Genomic DNA, 25,938 nt, shown 5'->3' on the forward strand with positions numbered 1-25,938 from the left:
TGTGCTGGATGACCCAAAGCACTATCATCACCAAGCACAATGCAACTTCGTTTGCAGTGTACATTCCGCAGAAAGTGATCGCTTTAGCTCTGAGTATCGAGTTACGGCCTCGACGCTAATTATACCCTTAAAATGACATGTCCTTACTGCAAAGCAAGACTTTGCATAGATGGGCATGGTGTTGACGCAACTATTATAATTTTTGACATTCAGGGGCACAAGTTGACAATTTTCATCACTGTTCTAATTTCATGCATACCTGGGTAACTCGGAAAACGAAGGTCAAAATAATCTGCATTACGTGCTTCAGTAAGCTTTCTTACAAGGAGATAAACAATTTCGGGAAAATTGTCTTCTTAATTTCCTAAACGTTTAATTTTCTCGCAGCACTATTTCTAGCTGTGAGACAAAAAATGGTTCTTAGAGTGGGAAAACAAGAAACCTCATGGCCTCATGCTCTAATACTAAACTGTGATAAATAAATGCGTGAAGTTATAGGAGGCGCTGTCTGAACAACTGTTTCATATGCCCATTTCTCACATTCCCTTAGATTTAAACATCCGATAAGCGTCTGCAGATTTTGAAGCAGATTTTCACAGCGAGTAATTTACTGGCATAATATTTAGATGTTCCCTCGCCGAGTTCATCGCCATGAAGTTTTCCCAAGGAATAACACGTAGGAATCATGATGCAATGACTTGATAGAGAGATATATAGATAGATAGTTTATTGATAGCCGCTTTGCTACCAAAAGTTGAGTTATACGATTGTTACAAAAAGATGCTTAAAAAGGACTACCAGTAGTTTAAAACAAGTTTGTATAAACATATATATGTAAAATATGTTATGCTAATAAATGAAATATGTCGAAGAAATATAAAAGTCTAATAAATCGATAAGGCCTTAAGGGCATTAAAAGTAATAAGCCTGTTACGAAATCTGTTCGTCTTGAAGACGAACCTAAACTTCCACATGTTTCTTAGGATCAAGGTACACGTGTAACGAGCAGAAACAAGGTCATGAAGCTTGTTCTGTTCGCGCTGTATAACTTTCTTAAATAGTTTATCAGCTAATCCCTAGTTAGACTGCCATTGTGGTTAATTCATGAATGTTAAATAGATATGAGTTTAATTCTGCCGTTCTCGTTTAACACTAGCTGTCTGGCAAGGGTAATACTCTCACCACAAAAACCCACCGCTAGAACAGTCTTCACAAGGCTATTTGTTGTCAGTCACTATAGCACTGTTTCATCAATTGGTTCAGGTAATTACTCGAAACTTTTCTAGAATTTCAAGTCTCTACTTAAGTGGTGTCTATACAGATGTCTAAGCACAGTTTCCTATGACAGTATCTAACGGGTTCTCTCTCTGGGTTTTCAAGTCAATGAGCTCCCGCCAGGGAATAAAGAATAGGAAGTAAAAAGCAGTGATTGTTGTTGTTAGTAGCTGAACGATAGCAACTTTTTGATCTCTCAACAAGATGGCTACTGAAGGAATGGCTGTGTCAACAACTATAAGCGATATGTTAATACCGAGAACCAGTAATCCACCAAAAACTTGCACGCATCGTAGCTTCTTTGTTGTCTCAATCCTCAAGAGTGCACTTGCACTTACCTTAATGGCGAACATAGAGAGCTTGAATGAGCCGTAACTTGCACCACTGGCCAATCCAAAATTAAGGACGATTTCGTTGCAGACGACCTGTATGGTTCCATTTTGAATCAAGGTTTGAACGGCAGCACTGCTACAGTTTAGGGGGTCTTGCGGCTCCGAAGTCCATTTGCGTTCGAAGCAGTCTTTCGAGAGGTCATCTTCATCGCAGTCGTAACTTACATCCAGCACAAAGAGCAGCCAAAAAACTGTCAGCACAGCGCCAAACATCAAATAAAACAGCATCAAAAATCTGGTTAGGACCTTGGATAATAATTCATCCTCTGCTGTTAGGTCAATGTCTTTAAACAGCCACCTCGCTTCTCGAGGACAACAAGTCTTCTTCTTCTTCTCCTTGAATATATTGGAAAATGCATTTGTGGCAACCCAGAGACTGATTTGATCAAATTTTCTTCTGTAAAATATCTTCATCACCCAAAAGACGAGGATGGGAATGTAAGTAACGAGAAGAGGTGGCACAACCAAAATTTTACCGTACACGTCTGACTTCATTATTTTATCCTGAGCTGCAAAACTGATTAATTTACATTCAGAGAATTTGAAAATTGTGAAGAAATGATAAAATATTCATAACCCTCGTTCTGAAACGAGTTACCTCGGAGATGACCTACTTACTCCTGGGCGAGACTGGTTAGTGAATGAGGCATTGTGGTGAAGCAGATGCTGACGGAAGTTGTATTCCGTAGACGGAAGTCGCATTGTGGACCGTGAACGGAAGTAGTCGCGCATTCTACCCCTCCCCCGCTTAGTGAAAGTCAAAATTAATTTCGATGAAGCTTAGAAACTCACGTGGAAAGAAATTAAATGTTTCTTTGGTTTAATGCAAAATAATAACCTCAACTCACATTTCCGAACTTCTAAAGATGCAACTTGAATCGAGAAGCCGAAATGTTCACACTTAGGGGACCCGTAGCGGGTTCATTTCAACACACGGTGTGACCACGCGAAAGAGCATCAGAGGCAGCCATATTGGTAAGCCGCTCATTTGAGTTCCTCTTCAGTTGGTACAAAGTAATCATTGCTATATCATTGTGCTTTTCCTCGGGAGCTCTTCAACATACAGTCCACACAGCAATCATACCGGCCGAGATAGTCTCACTTAATTTTTTTTTTCTAACTCTAATATTTCGCTCCGGACTTGAGGGACCTTGCGGCTCGCTCGGACAAAAGCAGTAATACCAATCCGGTCAGTACCAAATGCAGACTGTAGACTGCAGTTATACTATGGTGGCCGAGGGCTGTCACCCAAAATTTTACAGTTTTTTTCAGATTGAATAAAAAATAAAAGAAAAAATAAATCAAAACTGAAAGGAAAATGGAACGTTACTGCAAAACAAAGGAAAAAGAACGATTGAAAGTAAAAAGAAGCAGAAATCAAATTTAAAAGCAAAAGTAATTGCATTATCAAAGTAAAAATCATTTCAAAATGAAACTGAAATCCAAGGGCCATTCACGTCGAAATAATGAAATAAATTCAACATCAAATCAAAACAAAAGTCAAAGTGAATATCGCTGTGGCCGAGGGCTGCTACCACCATAACACTGTTCGGGCGTGATTGTGTGTCCCATCATGTGTTGTGTCTACTTACCCAAGTTGTGGAGTTGTTTTGGTCTTGAGCGATTTTAGAGGAGTTTTTCAGTATTTCGATGTCAGATTTCAGAGAAGCCTTGTGGAAAAATAATGCCGGCCTTAAAGAGGCTTCGCTGAAATATGTCGGGCAAGGATTACAAAGACGAGAGGTGTTAGATTTCCTCACTCGTGACTTTCCACTTTATGCGTGGAGTCTAAGAGCGCTTGATAGAAGGCTTCGTCACTTTGACATATTTTTCAATGGTGGTGCTGGTAAAGTAGATCATGTAATGAGGGCAGAAAAAGAAAAACTAAGTTAAACGGGCCTGGAAAACAACTTCACAACTTGAGTTGAAGGACGCAACGCGTGATGGGACTTACAATCATGCCCGCACAGTACTTTCAGCACTTGTTTTGCAGGAAATCAGCTGGGGTGGATGCATGTGTTGTAAATTTACTTATGGATTAAATTAAATTTTTTTTAAGCCAGTTTGATTTTTTTTCTTATATCCATAATTTATGACACTGGTAATTGAAACAATAGAAAATATATGAGTCAAATTATTTGGAAAATTTTAAATCGTAAATAAATTTACGGTTTATGTGGCATGAGCCACAAGTGAGTGCATTCAGTTGCTTCCCATAATACATCTAGGAATACCATATTCTGTTCAGTTTAGAACAGAGTATGAACTTGAAACTCTCTTTTATTATCCAGACTTCACAGAAGATGCAGACAGTAGCGCATTTCAGATATCCACATGTAGTAAAATGACAGGTTTGTGTTTCATTTGTATGTTTTGATTCCAAATTATGTTATAGTTTTGCATTTCTTTCCATCTCCTATTATTATCTGTCTGCCTACCTACCTATTTTTATCTATCTAAAGGAGAAATGAAGGAGATCTTATTGGATGCCCAAGAGCTCATGCCCAGGTGGCAGCAAGGTTATCCTCCCAAGAAACAGTGTTGAATTTTGTCTAGAAGAGAAGCATGCATGCAATTGATCAGTGCGCTGTAATTTCGTGAATGGTAATAACCATCACACGCCGATTTTTAGGTAGAAAGTCGAAGTTCTCAAAATTATGCGACATTCTAACCAAAAGTAATTCGCCTGAACGATAACTAATAATCGTACGTATTATCGATGATTTTGCAGTGACCTACCAAATTAGTTATGCTCGGTTTTTATCATAAGGAAAATAGCTTTTCACCTACTAATATGACAGAACTTCAAGCAATGAAAGTGAAATATCCACCACCCTTGTTTCAAATAATTAAAAAAAAAATCAATAGAGATTAGCTTTATATTATAAATACGCACCAATCATGGCCACCATGCTTCAGTCACTTTAGTCGTCCCAAATTGCAACTTTAGAATCTAGCTCTTTTCGTCTTAGCAGCTAGTGTCACCGAATTATGAAAAATATTTATTTCAGAGGAAATTAAGATTTTAGGATTACCTTAAATCTGGCCTCGATATCATGTTGATTTTTTTTCTACTCCTTAGAGATACGCCGAGGTACTAGGGACGAAGACTGTTTCGGCCGAGCGTCTCACGGAGTTTTGGGGCAAGGAGACAGCTGACATCTCAGAATACGGAAAGACTGGCTCAGTGATGAATGCAATCCTTACTTTCAAGCCAGTGAATGGCAATAGCTACCTTTCATAGATATCAACGAAGACTGATCCGTCGTCAGAACTTGGAACGTACGAAACGGTTGGTCAGTATTTTCAGAACAGCATCTGCAAATGTAATAAGTTCAGCGGTTGTGGACAGCCGAAGAAGCTTTACGGGTGACGACAATGGTTGAAGCTTGGAAAATCTGTTCTTACGGCGTTGGAACAACGGTTAAGAACACTGAATGATTTAGAACAGAATAGAAAGGTTGAAGAATTTGGCTGGTAAAATTTGGAAAGGATTGTTTGATTGAGTTGGTAAAATTTGAAACGGATTGGTGGATTGGATCGGCAAAAATTAGAAAGGACTGAAAGGTTTGGCGGAATGTACTTTTGCAATGATATGTGGCAAGATGAATATGTGTATCAAGGGAATTTATGGTTGACTCAATGGTACTGTAACAATGTTGAAAGGTTGACGGAACTGACTTGGAACGGAATGGAATGGATAAGGGATCATATTCAATGGTTGGCAGGCGCCTCAAAGGAAAGTGCTTTATGGTTCGCAGAGAACATGGATTGGATAAAAAAGATTGGCCGAGTAGGCGTGGAGGAAAGCGAAACCGTTAGCGGACTGTTCATGGAAGCCAGTAACAGGAACTGTAAATCACTTGAACCTGCGCTTGAATACGTTTCAGAGACGGAGGAAGTTGTCAATAAGTTTTCACAAAGAATATGTACACGGTGAGTAGAAAGCCTATAGAAGAAATATCCCTGGGAACTCTGTAAACACGCCTGGAAAAATTCTTGTATAATCCGCGAGAAATAACCAACTCAAGCAAAATGTCTGGGAAAGTCCCGAAATGAAAAGACTCTACTAAGGGATAAAAATTGAAAGACTTCATATTTGATTTATTTTATGTGTGTGATATAAACTATTTTGAACAGAATTTTTCAAATCATAAGCAGACCACACGATGTGTTCGTGTTTAATAATTGTTGACTTAAGACGAACAAAATTTATAAGGGTTATGAATAAAGCTCTGAAAATTGCATATCTAAATTACGTCTCGGTCTGAATATCTCAATAAAGTTAAATTAAATATTAATCGTCTAATTTGTGGAATTTTTTCGTCTTCATGGGCCGCCGGTTTGAAACATCTTTGTACGAATAAAAATCATGAAAGCAGCTTTCTTAATATGATCGGTGTCAAACTCAGCGACCAAAGGAATTCGAAGCATGCAGGCCGATTCAGAGCAGCAACTTCTTGCGGCAGCCCACCGTGGTTCAAAACCAAGCCGAGCGCTGATTGGTAGATTTGAAACGGTTTGAATGCTTTGCACTGGAAATTTTAAACTGTAATCGTAGTTATTAACTTATTATATGTTAAGCCGTTAGCTATTTAATTCTGAATGAAAATAAAAAAATGCAGGAGTCTCCCTGGCTGTTTATTGCGTTAGTCCTGAAGAATCTTAAGTCACGTAATTGTTGTATTTTGATACCTGAGCCGTCGAACCTCCAACCTTTAGAATCTCTGTCAAAATACACTTAAAACCCTTTACAAATTTAGATCAAAAGTTGGCGGCGATAAAAATTCAAGATGAGGGCGACGGAACCATACTTCGGGCCGACGGAAGTTGAGGCGACCGTGTAAGCCTATTATCTTGGTTGGAGATAAATCGCTTACACAGTCGAGTCGATGGGCAGCCTTGAGCACAGTGTCCTTCGCTCCAGAGAAGTTAGTGACACAACTAACTTTCTTTGTTTCCTTCCACCACTCTGGCGGGAAACTCTCCTTCAGGTGTTGCACTCTGCGCTCATAGTGGTTTGATCGACTTTTCTTGGTACATGAATACAAGAGCGAAACAGAAAGGACTGACTTTTGGCTGAGACTTGGTTTTCTATTCCTTGCATTTAGGTTTAAAAATAAGACTTCGGGCCTACAAAGGTGACGGAACATTGAAGAAAGGGCTGTTGTCTTAATGTCTATAGTCAACAAAATATGTTCTCTGAGACGTTATTGCAGCGCGTCTTTAAGTCTGATTGACTCGATTAGAAGAAAAACTGCGCATTCATTAAAGCAACAAGTGCTTCAGTCTGGTTGAACCAAAATTATCACGATACAAATGTTTTCCTTTTTTCCACTAACCCAGGCAAAGTGCGTCATTCAACCAAACTGGCCATGCAGTTTGTGGAAGGAATCACGGCGTAAACGGCCTCAAGGGTATATTTCGATATGTTTGGCCCATGTGATGACCACAAATATGAACCAACGAGAAATTGTCTAGAACACCTCATGTAAGAATGTTATTTTATTCAGAACACTAAATCTTCAACAACACCTCTGTATTTAGGACGTATTTTTCCAGAAAGTTCTGGCACCAAAAATTACTTCAAATTCTACTCCTTCTGCATTTACACTTTGCATGTTGGCTTCTTCATTTTCCTTGTTTAATGGTTAATGATAATAGTCAAAGAAACTTTCACATACCCATGACTGGGTATTTCCCTGTGATCCAGAATAGCAGGGTCTTCTTCAGCCACACTTTTTAATGTTTCTTTCTTTTTTCCTTTTCTTCGTTTCTTCTTTCCTTTGGACCTCTCCCTGTGAAAAGTAATTTTTATAATTCTTTGAGCCTTATTTTTGTCTGAGAATCTGTCTTTGATCTCGAATTATCTGCAGCTTGAAAAAGCATACGAACTCTGAGGTTCTTGCATTTTTTGTTTTACGCCACCGTCAATAATGGTGGTAATTGCTATGAAGGAAATGTATATCCTTCTGTATGGAATGATTCTCGTTGTTTTGTTTGCTTCATACTATCTAAATTAATTAATGTAGTAGTTTCCCTTCCCCTTGGTTGAATCGTACTTACCTGCGGGATCTTCTTGAGCCAAACTTGGTCTTGTTGATTTGATATGATCTGAACTCAAACCTTCCACGAAAACCGATTCCATGTGTTTCTCTGCTAAGAGAAGCTCTTCCCAAGTAAGGCGGAGCACCTTTATCTCCTTAGCAACTAATTTGTTGTTCTCACAGCTCTCCTGGACTTCTGCAGTTTCCATTTCTTTCATTTCGGTATCTTGAGAAACTTTCTCGACATGATTCTCAACAGAGTGAATTTGTTCGCTAGTTTGTCGAATCTGTGTCTTTTCATATTCTGCATCGACCTGATCCGACCACTGGAGATTTCTCGCCATCTCAAACACAGTAATATCGATCCTCCAGAGGAATCTCCCTTGAGACAATATCAGCCCAAGATTCTCCTTAGGTGACGTCCAGCCACTGGTCATGTTCAAAGGCTTCCTAATTTACTTCTTTAGTTCTATTCTTGTGATCTTCGCTTCTTGAATGGCTGTTACCTTTACATGAATCTTAGGGGAGGTGATGTCTTCCCAAAAGTCTTCCTCTACATTCTCATCTTCTTTAGTAACCACAAACGATTTAACGTCCTCGGTAAGCTCGGCTTTAACCTCTTGCCCATCATTGCTCTCTTCCTCCAACTTGCTGTTCTTGGTTTCATCTGCGAAATGATACAAATCCAATTCTAACCCTAAATTTTCTTATGGTTTGCTTTCAAAATGATCCCACTGAGCCTGATTCATTGTAACTGAAATGACTCACCTTCTAGGAAAATTTATCTCTCAAGTAGAAATGATCTTTACATACCTTTGATACTTGTTTTTGTTTTCTTGGTCTCTTTAATTTCACCACTGAAAGGGAAAAAATTGTGAATTGTTTTTCATTTACTTCAGCTCCGTTGCATTCCCTCCCCCCTCTCCTCCACTATTCCACGCTCTACTCCTTCCATTTCATCCTCCCATCCCCCTCTCCCCCCCTCTACTTGCAGAGTTAAAAATATAAATACTGGAACATCTTGTACTTTTCCACTGTATATATATTTTTACCTCTACAAGGAAAAGAAGTCAATTGTTTTTCGTTCGCCTCGCCCCCTCCCCCACGTTTCGGCGCGCGATCGGCCCGTTGAACAAGAGAAAATGTTTTAAACCTTTTTCCTGTTGTAACAACGTGACAATTTCCACAAGTTTTGAGCCTTACCTTTCTTCGTTATCACAAAATCCAAAATATGCTGTAGCCTGTAAAGCTTCTATGAAGGCGCGCCAAAATGTTTCGAGAGGCATTTTGAGTTCTACTCCCTTACGGAAAAATGGATGTCCTCTGAAGAAACGTCACAATCAGACTTTTTTCCATAAGCGCACGATCGAACGACTATGCGCCAGTGATGACCATAAGTCGGAAATTACGGAAATTTTAGACTTGTGTGACTATGATTACATAGTTTAAGTCAAAAATATATTTTTGTTCTGTGTCTTTTTCACATAGGGTCAACAACCTGAGTCTAAAGTTTGTAGCTCCACTCTTTTTGAAGCTTCTTGCTTTCTCTCCAGGCCCCCAGCTAGTGCGCTACTATTTCGGTGGAAACCACCAGATTAAGTGAAATCCATGGTAACAGATAAAAACAAAAGGAAAAATGCGAGCTGAAAAAAGTTCCAAATATTCTTACGATCATGATTTGATGAAATTTGATAAAACAATTATACCGTTCGCGCTTGTTGGATACAAGATTGGTTATTGCCAACTCAGCACTATGCGCTTCGTTGGCTATTTACCATCTCACATCAAACGCGCGCTCAAGGAATAATTGTTAAATATACCTTATGGAGATACAACACTTGTTTTAGGAATGAACTAAAAGAAGTCAATAAGGTTTTTCTCATAAAGACGATTTTCTGTTGATGGCTCGCAGAAAGACACAATGAAAGAGGGGGATAAAAATAAGAGACAAGAAATTAGTACTTTCTTCTCTGATGGCTGTGTAATTGTTATGCGGATGCAGAGTAGTGGGTCAGTAGAATACGGTAGTTATGTCCTCTCCAAAACCATCCTCCTTTACTGTTCTGCAATATTCTCGCTAATCCTTTCATTTACTGAATGCATAAAAACACGCTTGAAAATAACGCTTGAAACAAGCGTGCACTGCTGGCACAGCTGGCTTCTTCGTTGCAAGAAGAAAAAAAAATAAAAAAAGGGGAAAACCCTTTCCAGGTTAACTGTCCTTAGCAAACTGAAAAACATCATTTTGAAGCGATGTCAGCTCTGTCACGTGCATTCAATTCATTGACCAATCTAAGGTCTGATATCGCGCTTCGTTTCTCCAACTGAAGGCCTGGAACAGGCCGCTCTTCTTGAAACACAACGGGCGTGGCACGCGCTCTGTTCCTCGTTTTCCTATTTGACGGCCAAGAAAGAAAAACTAATAACACGAAACGCTCAAATTAAATCGGTTTTGTTGTAATTTTAATGAAAACCATGCTCAAAACTCGATATAATTATAAACAGTAGCACAGAATATCAGCTACAGATGCATACTATATATTTCGTGATTGACATCTCATGCCCCACCTTTGAAGATTATAACATATCATAAAATCTTACTTTAAATTACCTACAGTGGAAATGATTTCATTCACTCGATTGCAAACATTGTGATTACATCAAGTTAGACAAGTCATTCTATATATTACTGAGCACGTTTTAACTTGTCACCCAATCATCTGTATTTCTCTGTAAACGATAAGTAAAGGTTCCCACTTCGAACAAGATTATCCAACTAACATTAGCGGATTGTTTTAACCCTTTAACTTCAAGAAGTGATTAAAATAGTACTTCTCCCTACAATATCCATACAATATCCGGCAAAACGCGTTATGAGAATACTGAAACTTTACGGATATAAGTTGTTACTTTGAACTAACATAAAATTTCTCGTAACTTAATTACCAGGAAATGTGTAGCAACTGGTGGGGAGAGTTAACAATCAGATCTTGGGAGTTAAAGGATTAAATCTTACACACAACATCTTTACCTACACTACATATAACTTCAACCATAGAAATTTTGTGTGGCATAACTAATGTAGAGAAATCAACCTTACAATGTACCTCAAAAGACTTTAGTGCAAGATACTCTGTCTGAAATTTCTTACCCTGTAACAATTGATTTATTGAAAAATTTGAAGGAGAAACCATCCAGAACAATTCAATTATTAGCAACTTGTATTGTATAAATGATACAAAAGTCCTTATATAACTGTATTACACTGTTTAATATTGTTACCTCATTGATCCGTTACTATAAAATGCATCTTGCTAAAATTTTGGTAAACAAAAAACCAAAAATCGTTGACTGGATTAAAAATAACCTGCATGATCTTATACGATCATATCTAAAACTATTTTATTAAAATACATTTACATAATATTATATCATTTCAACTACTATGAAATTAAGCAAGAGCTGCCTGATTTAAAATATATTATTATGCTCAAAAAAGATTAAAGCACAGTATCAAGAACCTTAACCTCAATGGAACTTGTCTATGCTTGCTGTTGCTGTTGTTTTTTCTCTGAAAAGTGTTGGTAGACAAAATGGACATAAGTGATCAGACTTTTGGGTTCAGGGACATCAACAGCCATAACGTCTTCCAACTCCAACAAAGGTTCAATGCCCTCCTCACTGATAAGAGCAAACAAAAAATTCTTCAGTCTCACTAGCCATGTAGCTCGATCATAATAGCTGGAGCTATCACAGAGAGAATGTAATATGAATACTTCATTTCATCTAGTTTCCCTTGCACTAAAGAAGTACCCCATATAATAATATGACACATTTTTATGAAGGAGAAATCAAAATAAGAACTTAAAATACTGGATTGGTGATAACAAACTATCAAACTACCAGCCCTCCAGGGTAATGAACCAATAGAAAGACAAGATTTCTACATTCCCCTGAGGAGAATTGTTACCCCATATGGAGTAAGATTCAAAGCTTTACCAATTGACAACATTTACAAACTTGCCCAGAGGGGCACTGGGCTCAAGGTCTTGAAATTTGAAAGCCTTGCCCTGAATAGGCAACATCTACACACTTGCACAGAAGGGCACGGTCAGAACAAAGTGTTTTAGTTGTCCAATATCAAAACAACCTGGCACCAGGTGTTCAAATTTGACCTCTATATCCCAAGTCTGGTGGACTAGATGTTAATTATTTCCCATCATGACAACAATCATGTTTAAAAGTTACTGTACTATTATTTTATCACCCTGTACAAGCTTTAACCCCTAAGAGTGACTAGCATCTAATTTCTCCTTACAATATCAACCCTGAATCACACACTAAGGTCATGAGAATAAAGGAAATGATCACCAACTAAAGAGGCTCTTGATTGTTAGGCAAATTCTTCTTGATAGCACCTTAAGAAATGTATAGAGAACAGTATGGAGACAATGCATACTAATGATAAGGTGTACAGGGTTAAGATAAATGACCAAAATGTGAAAGTAACACCCTATCTCACTTTGCTTCACATTGTGGGCTTCTGGGTTATCACAAGAGCAGTTGAATACAACTCTATGAATCCTAAGCTGGTAAAGTACACAGAGACAGACTATTCATTTTGTCTTTAAAACTTTACTCACTTGGCAACTTTAAAGGCCAGGGTCCAATTTCCCTTTTTGTCTTCAGGATTCAGAGTTTCATATGGAATCTTCTCCGGTAGGAAGTAATTTAGCAGAGCACACATAGCCAACCCATTGGCCCAGCTGGTAGTAAAGTTCTGAATGTCCACTCCCTATAGCGGCACACAAAAGTGACAATTTCAGGAACTATGGCCATGAGCTATTCCTCAGTCTCTACCAGTGCTGCCTCAAAGCGTACAAATTCATTTGTAAACATGAATGAGTACAGTGCATGAGCCTTTGAAGTTATAGTGCTCAGCTGCACAGTATTAATTATAAAGCATCAAAAAAAAAGATTATTTTAACTGATTCTTGGTTGAGAGAAAAATTTTGCAATCCAACAACTCAGTTCAAATTACTTTCTGAAACCAAAATTTCAACTGATTCTTGGGTGAAAGCATCAACTAACCTCATGAAACTTAGTTCTTCGACGACACCATTCCTGGAGCTGGTTTACAGCAGTGTTGCCACTAGTGAACTTCCTTCCACCTTCACTGCAATAGTAATATTGATATTAAAGATGACATCAGCTAACAGGCCAAACAATTATTGTGCTCAAGCTTATCACAGAAAAAACATGTAACATTTCAAAACCTGACTTTAAAGGAAACTTTGGCAATAAGCTGTTGGTGTTTTAGTCATGATTACATGCAGCAATACTGAATTTTGGTTCATTAAAAATTTGTAATCCTACAGTTCAGTTCAAATTAATTCCTCTAGTATCAAAGGCAATTGTAGATACGATATCATTTTACCCATAAATCATTTTCCAGGATTTTTCTTTTCACACAAGATCTATATTTATCTGTATTACCTATATTAATTTACATTAAAAATATTTTTTTACATACACTTTTGGTGCTTGAGCTTCAAGCTGCTGTTTAAATGCATTCCTTCTGTCCTTTGTGTTTGCCTCTGCTTTCTTTTTGGCCATCATTCTCTCTTTCTTCCTTTGTGCAAACAGTGCATCAATTGAAGCCCCTAATAACAAGTGAAGAAATTGTGACGAGTACTGCAGAGTTAAAGGTTAAAAAAATAATCTGTGATTCACTTGAAGAGCTGAGAATAGATCATACTTGAAAAGATTAATTTTTTTGTCGACCCCATAAAATTTGCTGAAAACATTTACAGTGTATGCTCACAGTTATCTGAAATTAAGTTCAATTGTCTAGTGCTAAACTTTGAGCAGCAAGTACTTTAAAAATTTTCTCATTTACTCCTGTGAAATTCCCTGTACTCCAATATTTCTGAGAATTTGTTATCCATTCATGACTAAGGGTAATAACCTGCTGTAGCTAGGCCCTCAAGCAAGAGACAAACAAGTGTTAAGTGTCAAATAAAGACATAAATTTGTGAAATTCAAGGCTTTTCATCTGCTTACCAAGGTATAGATGATCAGGTGCACAAATTTCAAAGAACCAAGTTACTTAGATTGTCAGAATTTCTCCAAGGAGAACACTGATACCTTTCTTTCCACAAATATCCACTTCTTAGATCAAAACATAAACTATACCTCGTATTGTCTACAGTGAATAAATTTGGCATTCGTTAAATATTAATGACTGCTAGTCAAACAGTATAATTGAACATGGGTGAAAAAGTTTTCACATTTCCCTCTCAGGGTTCTCTCTAAACAAAAGAGAGTTAAATAATTCATGTCTGATAATAAAAGAATACAAGAAAAGTAAATGAAGGTGATAATGACTTGACAGTTACATATTAAACATTAGCACCTGTCCCATTGAAAATGTGGTGAAAATATTGTAAGGAACAAAACCTGAAAATTTAGCATTAATTTTGTAAACAAGGAAAATAGAGAGACCTAGAGACCTAGTTCTCCCTTTCAATAACCATAAAAATTTGTTTCCTTGTGGTGAAAATTTTCCTTAAATACATGCAAGACTTTCTCATAACAAAAATGTTACGAAGAAATTCTTTAACCTCAAACATATTGAATCATCCACTATATTTAACACAACGATATATTGAGGTGACTCACTGTGCTTTCAGAATAAAATATTAAATCATTCTGAACATCTTTAGACTCAAATACAAACTACAAATAGTAGGTTTTTGGTGGAGAGGAATCAGATGCATTCACAGGAAAAACCCTCCCTACAATGGATAAGACCCTGATCAATAAATTGAAGTTTAAGTTGTGTTGCTTATGAAGTTGTAAACATTAGGTTTTCATTTTTTTAACTCTCTAGAGATGTCTGTTTTATTTCATTTTACAACTGAAGAAGCTCTAAGTGATGCACAAATTCTCCTTATCAGCACCTTAGGAAATGTATAGAGAACACTATGGAGAAAATGGATACTGATGTTGGGGTGTAAAGGGTTTAATTGTTGAACTAGCAAAGTACAAACCACTGCTGTGTATCTTCTTTAGACCTTTAAGATCAACTGAGATCTTTTTCCTATTAATATCAATTTATTCTTGAATCAGATGTAAAACTCAAAAGAAATTATCAGCAAGATCAGGAAGTGATTAAAAGAGACACCAACCTTTACTACCTCCTGTGGTTGTTTTTGTTGTTTTAGTCACTGTCATAGTACCTTCCCCTGTCTTGTGCACCTCAGTTGTCTTTTTAATCTCTGTTGTTCTTGTTCCCTGTCCCCCATCAGTCTCCTTAACTGTCTTCTCTGTGACAGTTGTGACAGTTTTTGTTTCTGAAGGTTCCTTGTCCTGTATTTCTTTTTGACGTAAAAGATCTGCTCGTAACTTTGCAAGTTCATTCTTGTCTTGGATGTCTATTGAAAATCTTTCATTCCTAGGAAGGAAACACAAAGATTTCATGTAATTACAACTAAGAGTGAATCCACACAGAATAATAACACAGTGGCAATGTGAGTTTGTTTTCACCCAAGGCAAGCAAAATTGCCCTCAAATTAATTTAGTTGCAGTGGTAATGAAGCTGCCTCACTAATGAGCCAAGCATTGATTTTCACTTTCCCAATTAAAATTTATTTCATGCATCAAACAGAAATGATGATTCCTTATTTTGAACTTTCATTGTTATTCCTTTAGAAAACGTGAAGGAATTTCTTATCTAATGGAAAAAAAGGTCACCAGTCTCTTCACCTTCTCCCTCACATAAAATTCTACTCAAAAACGAACTTATTTCCATCTGCTGTGTAGATATGAACCTTTTTTCGAACAAAATATATATCTGGTATAACAGAGTAGAGCTAAGTATGTATTAAAACTACAGATCAAGAGTAAATGTTTAAAGTATTGCAGAGTTCAATAAATTTGCGTAGGTGTCAATATTTGGCTAACTTTGGCCTGCAATAAGAGAGAGTGGGGTAAGACATTTGAAAACTTGGGCACTAAAAGTGACTGAGAGGGGGAAAAAACATCTCATTGTTACACACTCAAATTAAAATCTTGGTAAAATTAAACAGAGAAAAGGTTTTGCAACTATAGGGAAGTGTCTCCTCTTAAGTTTAGGATTATTTTCTCACTAATTTGATGCAAGACCTTTAGACACCCCTCCCATAATTGCTTTCCCCAAAGAAGGGTCAACAAAGTTCTTTCCAATCCAAAAAAGCAGTAAAACCTAGAAAATGGAAATTTTAACTCCCAGGAAAGACCAAGATATAGGGAGCCCGCAGGTTTCTGTGGTAAATGAAACAGTATCATCACACCCCCCCCCCCCCCCCCTCAGAGGGTTTAACTATAATTATAAGACTTTATCCTCTAAACACTGATTAACCTTTTCATCTACTAAAGGTGTGCACACTTTTACAAAGTTTGATACAACTTAATTATTCCCCAAATTATTCACCTGGAGAGAGCAATTTGAAATGTTTGAACTTAAGGTTTCTCATAAAAGACTGTCATGACAACTCTAAATACAACTCTATATTTGACTGTAAGAACAATAACATTTTTAAGCAGTAAGACCACACAAATTAACATTAAGTTATAGCTGTAATAACTGTTTTTCTAATAAACACAACTCATAAAAAAAACACATTAAGTTTGACATAATTATGGGAAGGTTTTATTTTAAACAAATACCAATAATGCCAAGTAAAACACTGTAATCAAGATGTAAATGCACATCTTCTGTTCATCAAAATTTCATGTTCAATTTCACAAAAACAACATAAAACACAAAATTAGTGTAGTTAAGCCATCAGCACAGCAAAGGTTTAAGAACTAAGAAAAAAGGATAAGCAGTTGTAAAGAGAAAAAGAACAGACAATCTGTTAAACTGTGTCACAGTCTGGTTACCATCAGTACAAACTAAAAGATCTGGTGGCAGTTTATCTTATCAGTGAGCATCTTGAATAAATGAGAGGACAACAGTCAGAGTGACTAGGTCATTAGAAATCACCAGAAATACAGAAGATACTAAAAAAAAAAAACATGTCTTCAGCAGAGGGTTTTTAACACAAAGTAAGGACACAAGAATGTTCACATGCCATATTGGAGTTATTTCATGAAGTTGACTCAAGCATTATGAACACAGTAGGTGTCTAATTCTAGTACAGCTGGTTTCCGGTGAAAGTATGTTATTGCTCTTTTATACTATTTTTACTTTGATTGGCTATTAATGAGAAATTTTTGGAATAGTTTGCATCATGTTTTACATAGGAACCACATCCTTTTATAAATATCAATTTGATTGGTTATCATGGACAAGATTGTTATCTTGCAGGAAAAAAACTGATTGTCTATAATTCATTTTGATTGGTCAGTAACCATGACATTTTTGAAATTGTTAGAATTTTTTAATTTTTTGGTTGTATCATATTTTACCTTTCAGTTAATTAGAGAATGACACAAGACATCTGTTTTGAGTTTTGTTCTCTTTATTCACACTAATTGTCAGATAACAACAAATCACAAATCAATACTGACAGTTATAATCTTCAAGTTCATTTCATGATCAATCGCAGATTGGCAGGTGGTCTTCAAACAAAAGTATTTTAATTACAAATTTGTTTAATTGTCTTAAACTGAAAGGTTTGAATGACTGCATGGGCCAATTGGCAATTCAGGTTCATGTAACATTAGTTCTAGCAAAATTGTCATCCAATTTGCTTTTTGAAAAAGGAAATAAAAACAAGACCTGGTTCACAAAGTTGCCAATTTTAAAAACAAAGTCAACATCATTTAATTTTCTGAGAGGTCAACGGTCCAAATTTTGTGCTTACAGACAGTTGTGGAAAAATAAAAGAAAAAATTCAAACACAACTAGAATGTTAATTCAACTTGGAAGTGAAACTTGAATGTTGAACTAGAAGGGAAAATTTCAGGTGTACAAAGCAGTTATTAAGGACGTTTAAAGTTCATAATTGCTGCAGGATCTTAAGAGAGAGATTTGGAATTGTTGAAAAAAAGGTATACTCGATGTGGTTTCAACAGAAAGCTTTTGCATTCAACCATTCCTAGAATTGTCAAAATATTTTTACTCAGAATATGATTTTGTCAATGAAACAGATGTACAAACTATTACTGCAGTTTTTGCCAACTTTACATTGTCACTCTCACTAGAAAGTTCTCTGATTAATTATTCCAACTTCCCTGTTTCTTCCAAAGAGCAGATTCTGGCTTTCTTATACAGAAAGTTTCCTAGCCAAATTTGTAAGAACAGCTCAGTTACAATAATTTACTGAAACTTATAAAAAGACCTGCATGCCAGAGACAGCCTTGAAGACAGGTTCTGTAGAGGTTAGGTAAAGAAAGAAAATAGAAAGTCAATAGGAGAGAATTTGCAAGAAAGATCAGTTTATTATTAGCAAGCAGAATCATAGAATCACAGAATCACACCACAGAATAAGACTTACAAAACACCATCACAAAAATAGCTTCATTTGCAACCCTCTTACCTTTTGGCTTCACCTGCTGAAGTTTCCTGCTCCCCTTCATGTTCAATTCCTTTGGGCAATACTCTTGATTTTTGAGTAGCAGCTTTCTTTAACACTGTACGAAAATCTTTCATTTCCTCATCTTTGGAAGCTCTTCTTTGTTCTCGAGGATCTTTGACTGGAGGAATAAGTTTCTCTGACCTTTCCTTTCTCACTACCATGCGAGCTTGAAGTGCCTCATCCGTTGTACTAGTTGATGGTGCTACAAACTTCTGAGTCACCGATTTTGAGGCCTCTGCCTTCTTGATACCTCGCTGTACAAGATAACTTTCCTTGGAAGTCTCAACAGGCTTATGCAACATGTTCAGCAGGTCTGAACTTGAGATCTTTCGACCAGCTTTACTTTCTGAGTCCTTTGCCCCTTCCTTGCCATCAGTTGACAGACTTCCAGCAGAGGTTCGGGAAGCTGAAGCCCCAGAGTCTGCTATCTTTGATAAGTATGTTGGGGGAGGACGTGGAGGTGTTTTTTTATCAACAGGACTCTCAGAACCCTTTGCTTTGTTAAGAAGCCCTCTGAAATCAACCTGAGCAGACCCTTCCTTTTTTTTACCTGCATTTCTTAGCGCTGATAAATTTCTTGATGCATCAATACCTGTTGACTTCAGTTGTCCACGGAAATCTCCCTGTTGTTGTCTTTTCCCCTGTGCTGTCAAATCTCTATCAGCTCTCAAACCAGTTTTCTTAAGTTGGTTTCGGAAATCCACTTGCTCAGGACCTGAAGATTTAGGCTTTTTTGACAGATCTCTTATTGGTGTAGTTGAGCTTCCTAGTACTCGAGTTTTAAAATCTCCTGAAAGCTCTCCATTAGATCTTCTCTCCATAGGAGTGCTTGACATAGGTCTAGATGGTTTAGGAGGTCTTGGAGGTGAAGTTTTGACAACCTCTGGCTCGGAAGCACTCCCAGAGGTTAAGCTAGATACTGTGGAGGAAGCATCATCTGCATCAGAGTCACTAGCCACTGCTTGGGGCTTCACACTGTCAATATCAAGCTGAACATTATCCTCATCAATGGATACTGAAGCCATTGTTTCAGTACCGGAACTCAATCCACTATCATCAGATATCTGTGACCTGGAACACTCAGAAGGTTGGTTTCTCACCGATGTGTTATTTCCTGGTAAGTCATCTTCTTGATTGACTCTATCTCTCTTTCTAAACCCTAGCCCAATTTCACTATCTTTGTTCATCTCTGTCAATATAAAAGTGAGTACAAACGGGCAACAGATTACTTTTGTGTCTCAAAGCAGCTGCTATACTAACCTCATTCCCTTAGGTGCTGGAGCCTCTGACTTGAATTTAGATGCCACTCGAGTATTCTTTTGCATTGCTGTAGTTTGATCATATCTCAAGTTATATATCTACACTTCAAAATTGCTAATTTACCAGAGAACTAAAAGAACTTGCAAAATACTTAATTCAGTTGAGATTATATCAATTTCATGTCCTAAGGGACATTAAAAGGAACAGATAACCCTTTAACCCCTAAGAGTGAATAGCATTGAGTTTCTCCTCACAGTTTTACCAATGAATTAGACATTAAGGCTGCAAGAATACAGGATGTCATCACTAGCTGAAGGAGCCCTTGATCTGAATGCACAAAAACTCCTGTCAGTACTATGGGAATTTTATAGAGATCAGTATAGAGAATACACATACTGATGTATGGGTGTAAAGGGTTATAAAAATGAAGTATGGGATGCTGCTGTTACCATTGTTTGAAACGCAAAAAATGGTATCTGAAAGTTATGCAAAAAAGTGAATCGCTGCTCCATGATAACTTCATTTCACAAGTTTGCAAAGAAAAGGTTATAAAGATATTAAGTTCTGGTAAAATCTCAGTCATTTAAAGCTTAGAGCATAGTGAGAACAGAAAAACACAAACCTTTCTTGACTCTCAGTTGTCTTATTTGTAGCCTTATTGCCTTTCTCAGAGCATATTCATTTAAAGGAACATCTTTAAGCTGAAAAAAAAAAGGAAAAAGTAAGAAAAAATAAAAGGGGGAAGAAATGAAGGTAATTAATCACAGAATCATTAATTTTTCAAGTGTTCTCTAAATTGCTTTCAAAAAAAGTTTTTTTAACTTTTAACCCTTTGACCCATTAGAGTGACTAGCATCTAATTTCTCCTTACAATACCAACTCTGAAACACACATTTAAGGTCATCACCAACTAAAAAACCTATTGATTGTAAAACAAATTCTCCTTGTCAGCACCAAAGCAAATGAGTTAAGAAGAGTATGGAGAATATGGATACTGATGTTAAAACTTAAAGGGTTAAAAGGCCTTGGATGAATGCACAGTTTAAGAAATGGTCAGAGTAAATTGAACCACACATAAAAAATTGTTTTGACTCATCCTCACCAGTTTCTCTAATTGATCTAAGTCCTCCATCTTTTCAATCACTTCTGGTGTTAATTCGACTTCTTCCACTTCTTCTTCTTCTTCTTCTTCATTGTCCTGTGCTGGTTCATCCTCAATGACTTTTTCAGAGGATTTTTCTACGGTTTCAGTGTCTGTGGAAAGTTCAGACTGTGGGGTTGGCACCACTTCTTCTTCATCTTTATCTTGGGAACTTTTTTCCCCATTTATTTCTATACTAAACTGAGCTGCACTTTCACCTTCCACTGGCTGTTCCTCAACAACATTTTCCTCTTTAGCAGAAACTGTTTCCTCTTCAACAACATTTTCACTTTCAACATGTCCATTTTCAAGACCATTTTCAGAGGGTTCATCAGTTGCCACTGTGTGACTATAACTAACCTCCACCTTAGTTTGTACTGTTGATGGCTCCAAAGAATCACCAGTGGTTGTTTTTGTCTCTGTTATAATAGTAGTTTGCTCTTCTCTTTTCACTCTATCCCTCCTTCTTGGTCTTTCATTTGCTGTAGTTGTAGCTGACTCTAAAGCATCAAGTTTCTTTTTGCGTAGCTCTCTAAGCTTTTGTCTAATCTCACGTCTTTCTTCAAAATTGGTTGTCTCTTCCAACTTAAAAATAAACAGTAATATTAGAACAGTTTAGCTTATAAAGCGCTTCTGAATTCCCTTTTGCAATACCCAATCTAAACTTATCACAACGGCCGATCAGAACACAGGAAAATATCACAACAGTCTACAATCAACGTAAAAAAAAAAGTTGTAATAAGTACAGGAAAACAAGTGTTCAAGCCATGATTTGTTGAAAGGATGGCATAGGCTTTTTAGACCAGTCAGAGCTAAATTTAAGTAAAAACCAAAGCCATCCAGGATTACTTTGACCCTCAATTGAAAATTGCTCTTGACCACCATAATCTCCTTATAAGCAAGTGCCCTTTAAAGACCAATTTTTTTTCAACCACTTGTGATGGGGTCTTCCCATTCAGACTCCTTGGATCAGAATGGTAATCTTTCTCTTAACCTTTTCATTCCTGGTAGAAACCCAGACATAAGCCAAGTGATGAGAATAGCCACAAATATTAACTAGAGGATTATCATTTGATCTGCACACTAAATTCTAAAAACAAACTTTACAAGGAATGTATGGCAAACAGTTAAAGGAGAATTTTCATCCAGATATTGGGAAAGAGAGGGTCAAAAGCTGTATCCTTTTTTGCATGTAGATCAAGAGAATGTGGGTTTATATCAAGATAAACCCTAAAGCTTAAGGTTTATAAACATACAACAATAAGGCTGCATCATGTTGTACTAAAATTATATGAAGAATTTACAGGAAAATTACTTCTGGGATTCTAAAATAATCAATTTAAAGAGAAGGGTTTTACTGTGAACAGGACCAGAAGGCAACCCTCAAGTATATGTTACAGTCACTATCAATTCTGATGTATAAAATATTATCACCTAATGACTAGCAACAATCTTAGCCACTTTTGTCACACAGTGAAAATAAGAGAAGTCATAAGGAACTTTTAGGGGAGGAATAATCTAATGGTCGTAAATAGCAAAGATAATTCAGCCTTTTTAAGCAACATGTTGGAACCAAGGGGGCTATTAGTGTGCTTTGTGAGGTATTAACAGATTCACTTCTTCCATTATTTCATCTGATAGTTCTCTTGAAATATTTATTTTGTTAAGATAAATATTCAATATAAACATTTCACTTGATTTATCAAACCCAGCCTTAATCACTGCCTCCTTTTGAAGCAGAATATAAAGCTATGCCAAATGCAAATACTGAATTTTGTGGTGACCTCTTCACTAACAATAAACACCAAAATTGTTCTCTCTGAAGAAGCCTCAATGGACTATGGAGTTCTCATAAAATTGAACTTTTATGACACCTGACCCTGTCCTTCAGTTTCACCTTCTGTAGCTTTGTTTACACAGAGTGACACAACTAAGGACTTCAGGGAATCACCCATAGACAATTGAACAATTTCACTCACAGAGAAGTACAATAACTGTTTACATTTGTTATGTTCCCAAACCTTAACGAATTTAACGAAGTGTTGATACTTAATTTAGGGCTAAATGAGGCAGAACGGAAATCAAATAGGCAAATCAATCAAGTATCTCGATTTTTTCAGAGATAAATTAATTCCTGAGAATTAAAATGGCCGAAAGAATCTGTTGATGACAAAACAACTTTGGCCGTCTTGAGAAAGGTCAGAAAAAGATTAAGCTACAAACAGATACAAGAAGACCAAAATTGGTCGGCAGATTATCTTAAAATGAAAAGAATTCTTGATCACCTCGACAACATGCAAAGCCTATATCACATTCCTTGTAAACATTCCGTGAAAATATTTACAAACCCATCCTTTTAGCAGTAAAATGTTGATTTGTGACGGGGAAATCGACACTTGATAATTATTTAACATTTTGCAATGCTGCCACAATTAAAAAGTAGTCTCGAAATTCAAGCGAGATAAGATGAACGGAGACAGTTAGGACCAAAAGTTTAACGTACGTAATTAGGCTGCTAAAGTGATCCATTGTTACTATTCAAATTTCGAAGAATACACAATCCTCTTGGAGGTATCTCGGTAATTTGACTACCTAGAAGATTACCTGAAGATTCAAGAACCGTTTCCTTGAGAAATACGTGCGGCTTACTGTTTCAAAGCTTGGCAAATCTACAAAATTTTCAACAATCCATACAGCTTCATACGTGACAAATCCATTTCTAGGATAACATTGCGACTACAGTATACACGCACTTTCATAATATTGCTAATACAGCAGGATTTGATCGCAACTCTATCCAAAAATAAAAAGATATTTTTATTCCACATTATCAACGAGGACTAAATTTCGAAACTACATCAGGCCGACCGTGATCTTTCTTGATATCGTGGTCTTGCAAAAATATTACAAATAGCAGAAAAAAACGTAAGTCGTTCTCAGATTTACATAATTGTTGTTTAGAATCGATTCTACAGGCACGGAAGGGCTAAAAATAGTTATAAAACGATTTAGAGGTAAAAAGTTTATCGACAAGGCTGCAAAGGTTCACGCTTCACTCTCATGAAGGAACTCCTGAAGAAAAGAATACCTTTAGTGTCAACTCAGTAGGAAGTGGAAACAAACCGCTTTTGAAAATCGTTGGTCCATGCGAGCTTTTAAAAAATTATCCTGCTTAAGTGAAAGCGAAGAGTTCAAAAGCGAGTAAACAATCACACAGTAAAGGTGGAAGGCCGAAAGCTCCTCACCAAACCAGGCTACAGTTCGGGCTCATCCACCAGTTGTTTACTGTACGAATTGCCTGCATAATCGGAAGTGGAGGGTGAATGACTGTTAACACCTCATAACGCTTGAAATTCATTCATTGGACTCTTCCCTACCTTTTTCTTGAGCACAGCCTCTTCGTCTTCCATCTTCTTTGAGCAGAGAAAGAAAAGTTAAGCGTATAATTCCCGTCACAAATCCTACTTTCTTTGCGCTTTGACTTTAATGCTCGTTCACGTGACAGAAATATTTAGAATTTCACATTTTCCCGCTAAGCCAATCACAACGCGTTATCCACAATACGCGCGGGAATCGCATACTTCCGAGCCACTTCCGCTTGACTAAACACAAGACATATCGGAAAATCTCGAAATATTTCTCTGCGTAAATTACCTGATGATCTCACTGTGGGCTAGAAGTAGAAAGTATGCGTGTTGGTGTCAAATGATTTTTAATCATGGTCAAATATGGCAGAGTTATCTCATGAATGATGTTGAGTCAAGCGTTACTGAAACCTATCTCAGAAAGGAGACTGTAGTTGACTGTAGTTGACAGAAACATCTTCGTTAATTGTGGCAGATCTTGCGATAGAGAAATCTAGAGAAAAAAAACACTAACCTGTAAACTGATAGGTCAATCAATGTACATGCCGTTAGTTTGGATCTAGGACAATTAAACAACAAATATGAAGACAGCAGTCAATTTGTTGACTAGTTGTTAGTGAATCGACGGCTATCAAAGCGCGGATGACAAGTCGACGAAATTGACAAATTGTTTAAATATATTTTATGATTTAAGAAATGGGTTTACCTCTTAGAGTCTCCCAACACTTACAACAGCTTAAAGCAGATGCTTTGCATTAGACATCAAGGAATATCAAGTATGTTGGCGTCTGATCTTTGTGACCCCGCTAAGGGTTATCTTGTCTGTTATCCACAGGTGATCATGAACTTATGATGTTGGTCATTTATGGAAGCCTTAAATAAATTAGCTTCTTAGTCTATGATTTTCGCCTTTCATCGGCTTATTTTTGGTCTTGACCTAAGAGACCCCAGTTTGGTTTATTAATACAAATGGCCTGAGCGTGGGAAAGGGAGACTGGAGGAGACGCCCATGTACACTGATGTACAATAATGGGCTCCTGCCCACCCCTCCTAGAAACTACTTTTTACACCCCATGAACTTGGTCGTATGAGTAAAATGAGGTACTTCGTTGTGTTTTTTTAAATACTTGGGCGGGTTTAGAAAGACTGAGAGGCCGAAATCGCGGAATCGCCTTCTCGCTCCATTCAACAATAGTTAATTATAACCCTCTAGTAACTCCCAAGATCCAATTATCAATTCTCCCCTCTTGCTGCTAGACATTTCGTTGTAAGTTAGTTATGGGGATTTGATGTTAGATCAAAATAACAACTTCTACATGATAAGTTTGGGTATTCTCATTACCCGTTTGTTGAGTGATGTATGGATATTGTAGCAAGAAGTTACACTTTAATCATTAGTGGAACCGGTTAAAGGGTTAACATTCATTTTAAACCCTACTGGAAAATATTGAGAGTATATTAGAAACAGATTAGAAATAAAAATGAGAGCACGACCCCGCGAAATCCGCTCGTGAAATTCTCTGAAAGGGATTTTTGCATCTTGTCGAATATTGCGTTATTAAAATCATGATGCACTAAATTGAGCGCCGCAGATATGAAACATTTTCGAAACTAACGTTTCTTGACACTGACGTAGATGACAGTGATCGATCCTTTCTTACGAAAAAGGCAAAGAAAAGGCTTCCGCTTTCCTTTTCGCTCCATCTTCGAGCACCGGCTCAGTTACACATGACTGGTCATGACTACACTACCGTACCTAAATTATTACAATACATGCAGACGGCCGGGAACTTAGATTGCGTTATAGCATGTTGCAACCTACTTCATCTTGCAATTCTATGCTAGTGAGAAGAGTAACACTGAGGGCAGACTAAGCGTCAGTTTACAGAAATA

At 37.1% G+C, this 25,938-nt stretch overlaps 3 protein-coding genes across 3 annotated transcripts in view; 1 reads left to right on the plus strand and 2 right to left on the minus strand.

Annotated features, from left to right (window-relative positions):
• Nucleotides 1–6,263, plus strand: part of LOC136279161 (uncharacterized) — a 15,408-nt gene extending 9,145 nt beyond the window's left edge. Inside the window, exons 3-4 of the mRNA XM_066162689.1 lie at nt 3,959–4,018; nt 4,750–6,263. Coding sequence (XP_066018786.1) covers nt 3,959–4,015 — 57 coding nt within the window. The 3' untranslated portion in view covers nt 4,016–4,018; nt 4,750–6,263. The remainder of the gene's footprint in view (nt 1–3,958; nt 4,019–4,749) is intronic.
• Nucleotides 111–2,299, minus strand: LOC131794024 (uncharacterized). The gene has a single exon (XM_059111532.2). The coding sequence runs from the start codon at nt 2,160–2,162 to the stop codon at nt 1,326–1,328; it is 837 nt and encodes a 278-aa protein (XP_058967515.2). The 5' UTR covers nt 2,163–2,299; the 3' UTR covers nt 111–1,325.
• A 3,892-nt stretch (nt 6,264–10,155) lies between the features above and the next one.
• LOC131794027 (smoothelin) lies at nt 10,156–24,179 on the minus strand. Its single transcript, XM_059111533.2, has 9 exons — nt 24,058–24,179; nt 20,642–21,265; nt 20,162–20,240; nt 18,241–19,468; nt 14,905–15,170; nt 13,248–13,377; nt 12,806–12,890; nt 12,358–12,509; nt 10,156–11,395 (listed from the first exon to the last, which is right to left on the minus strand). The coding sequence occupies exons 1-9, from the start codon at nt 24,088–24,090 to the stop codon at nt 11,257–11,259; spliced, it is 2,736 nt and encodes a 911-aa protein (XP_058967516.2). The 5' UTR covers nt 24,091–24,179; the 3' UTR covers nt 10,156–11,256.
• Between the last annotated feature and the right edge of the window lie 1,759 nt (nt 24,180–25,938).

The sequence above is a fragment of the Pocillopora verrucosa genome, chromosome 2, assembly GCF_036669915.1.
Source record: "Pocillopora verrucosa isolate sample1 chromosome 2, ASM3666991v2, whole genome shotgun sequence".
In the NCBI taxonomy this organism is placed as follows: Eukaryota; Metazoa; Cnidaria; class Anthozoa; order Scleractinia; family Pocilloporidae; genus Pocillopora; species Pocillopora verrucosa.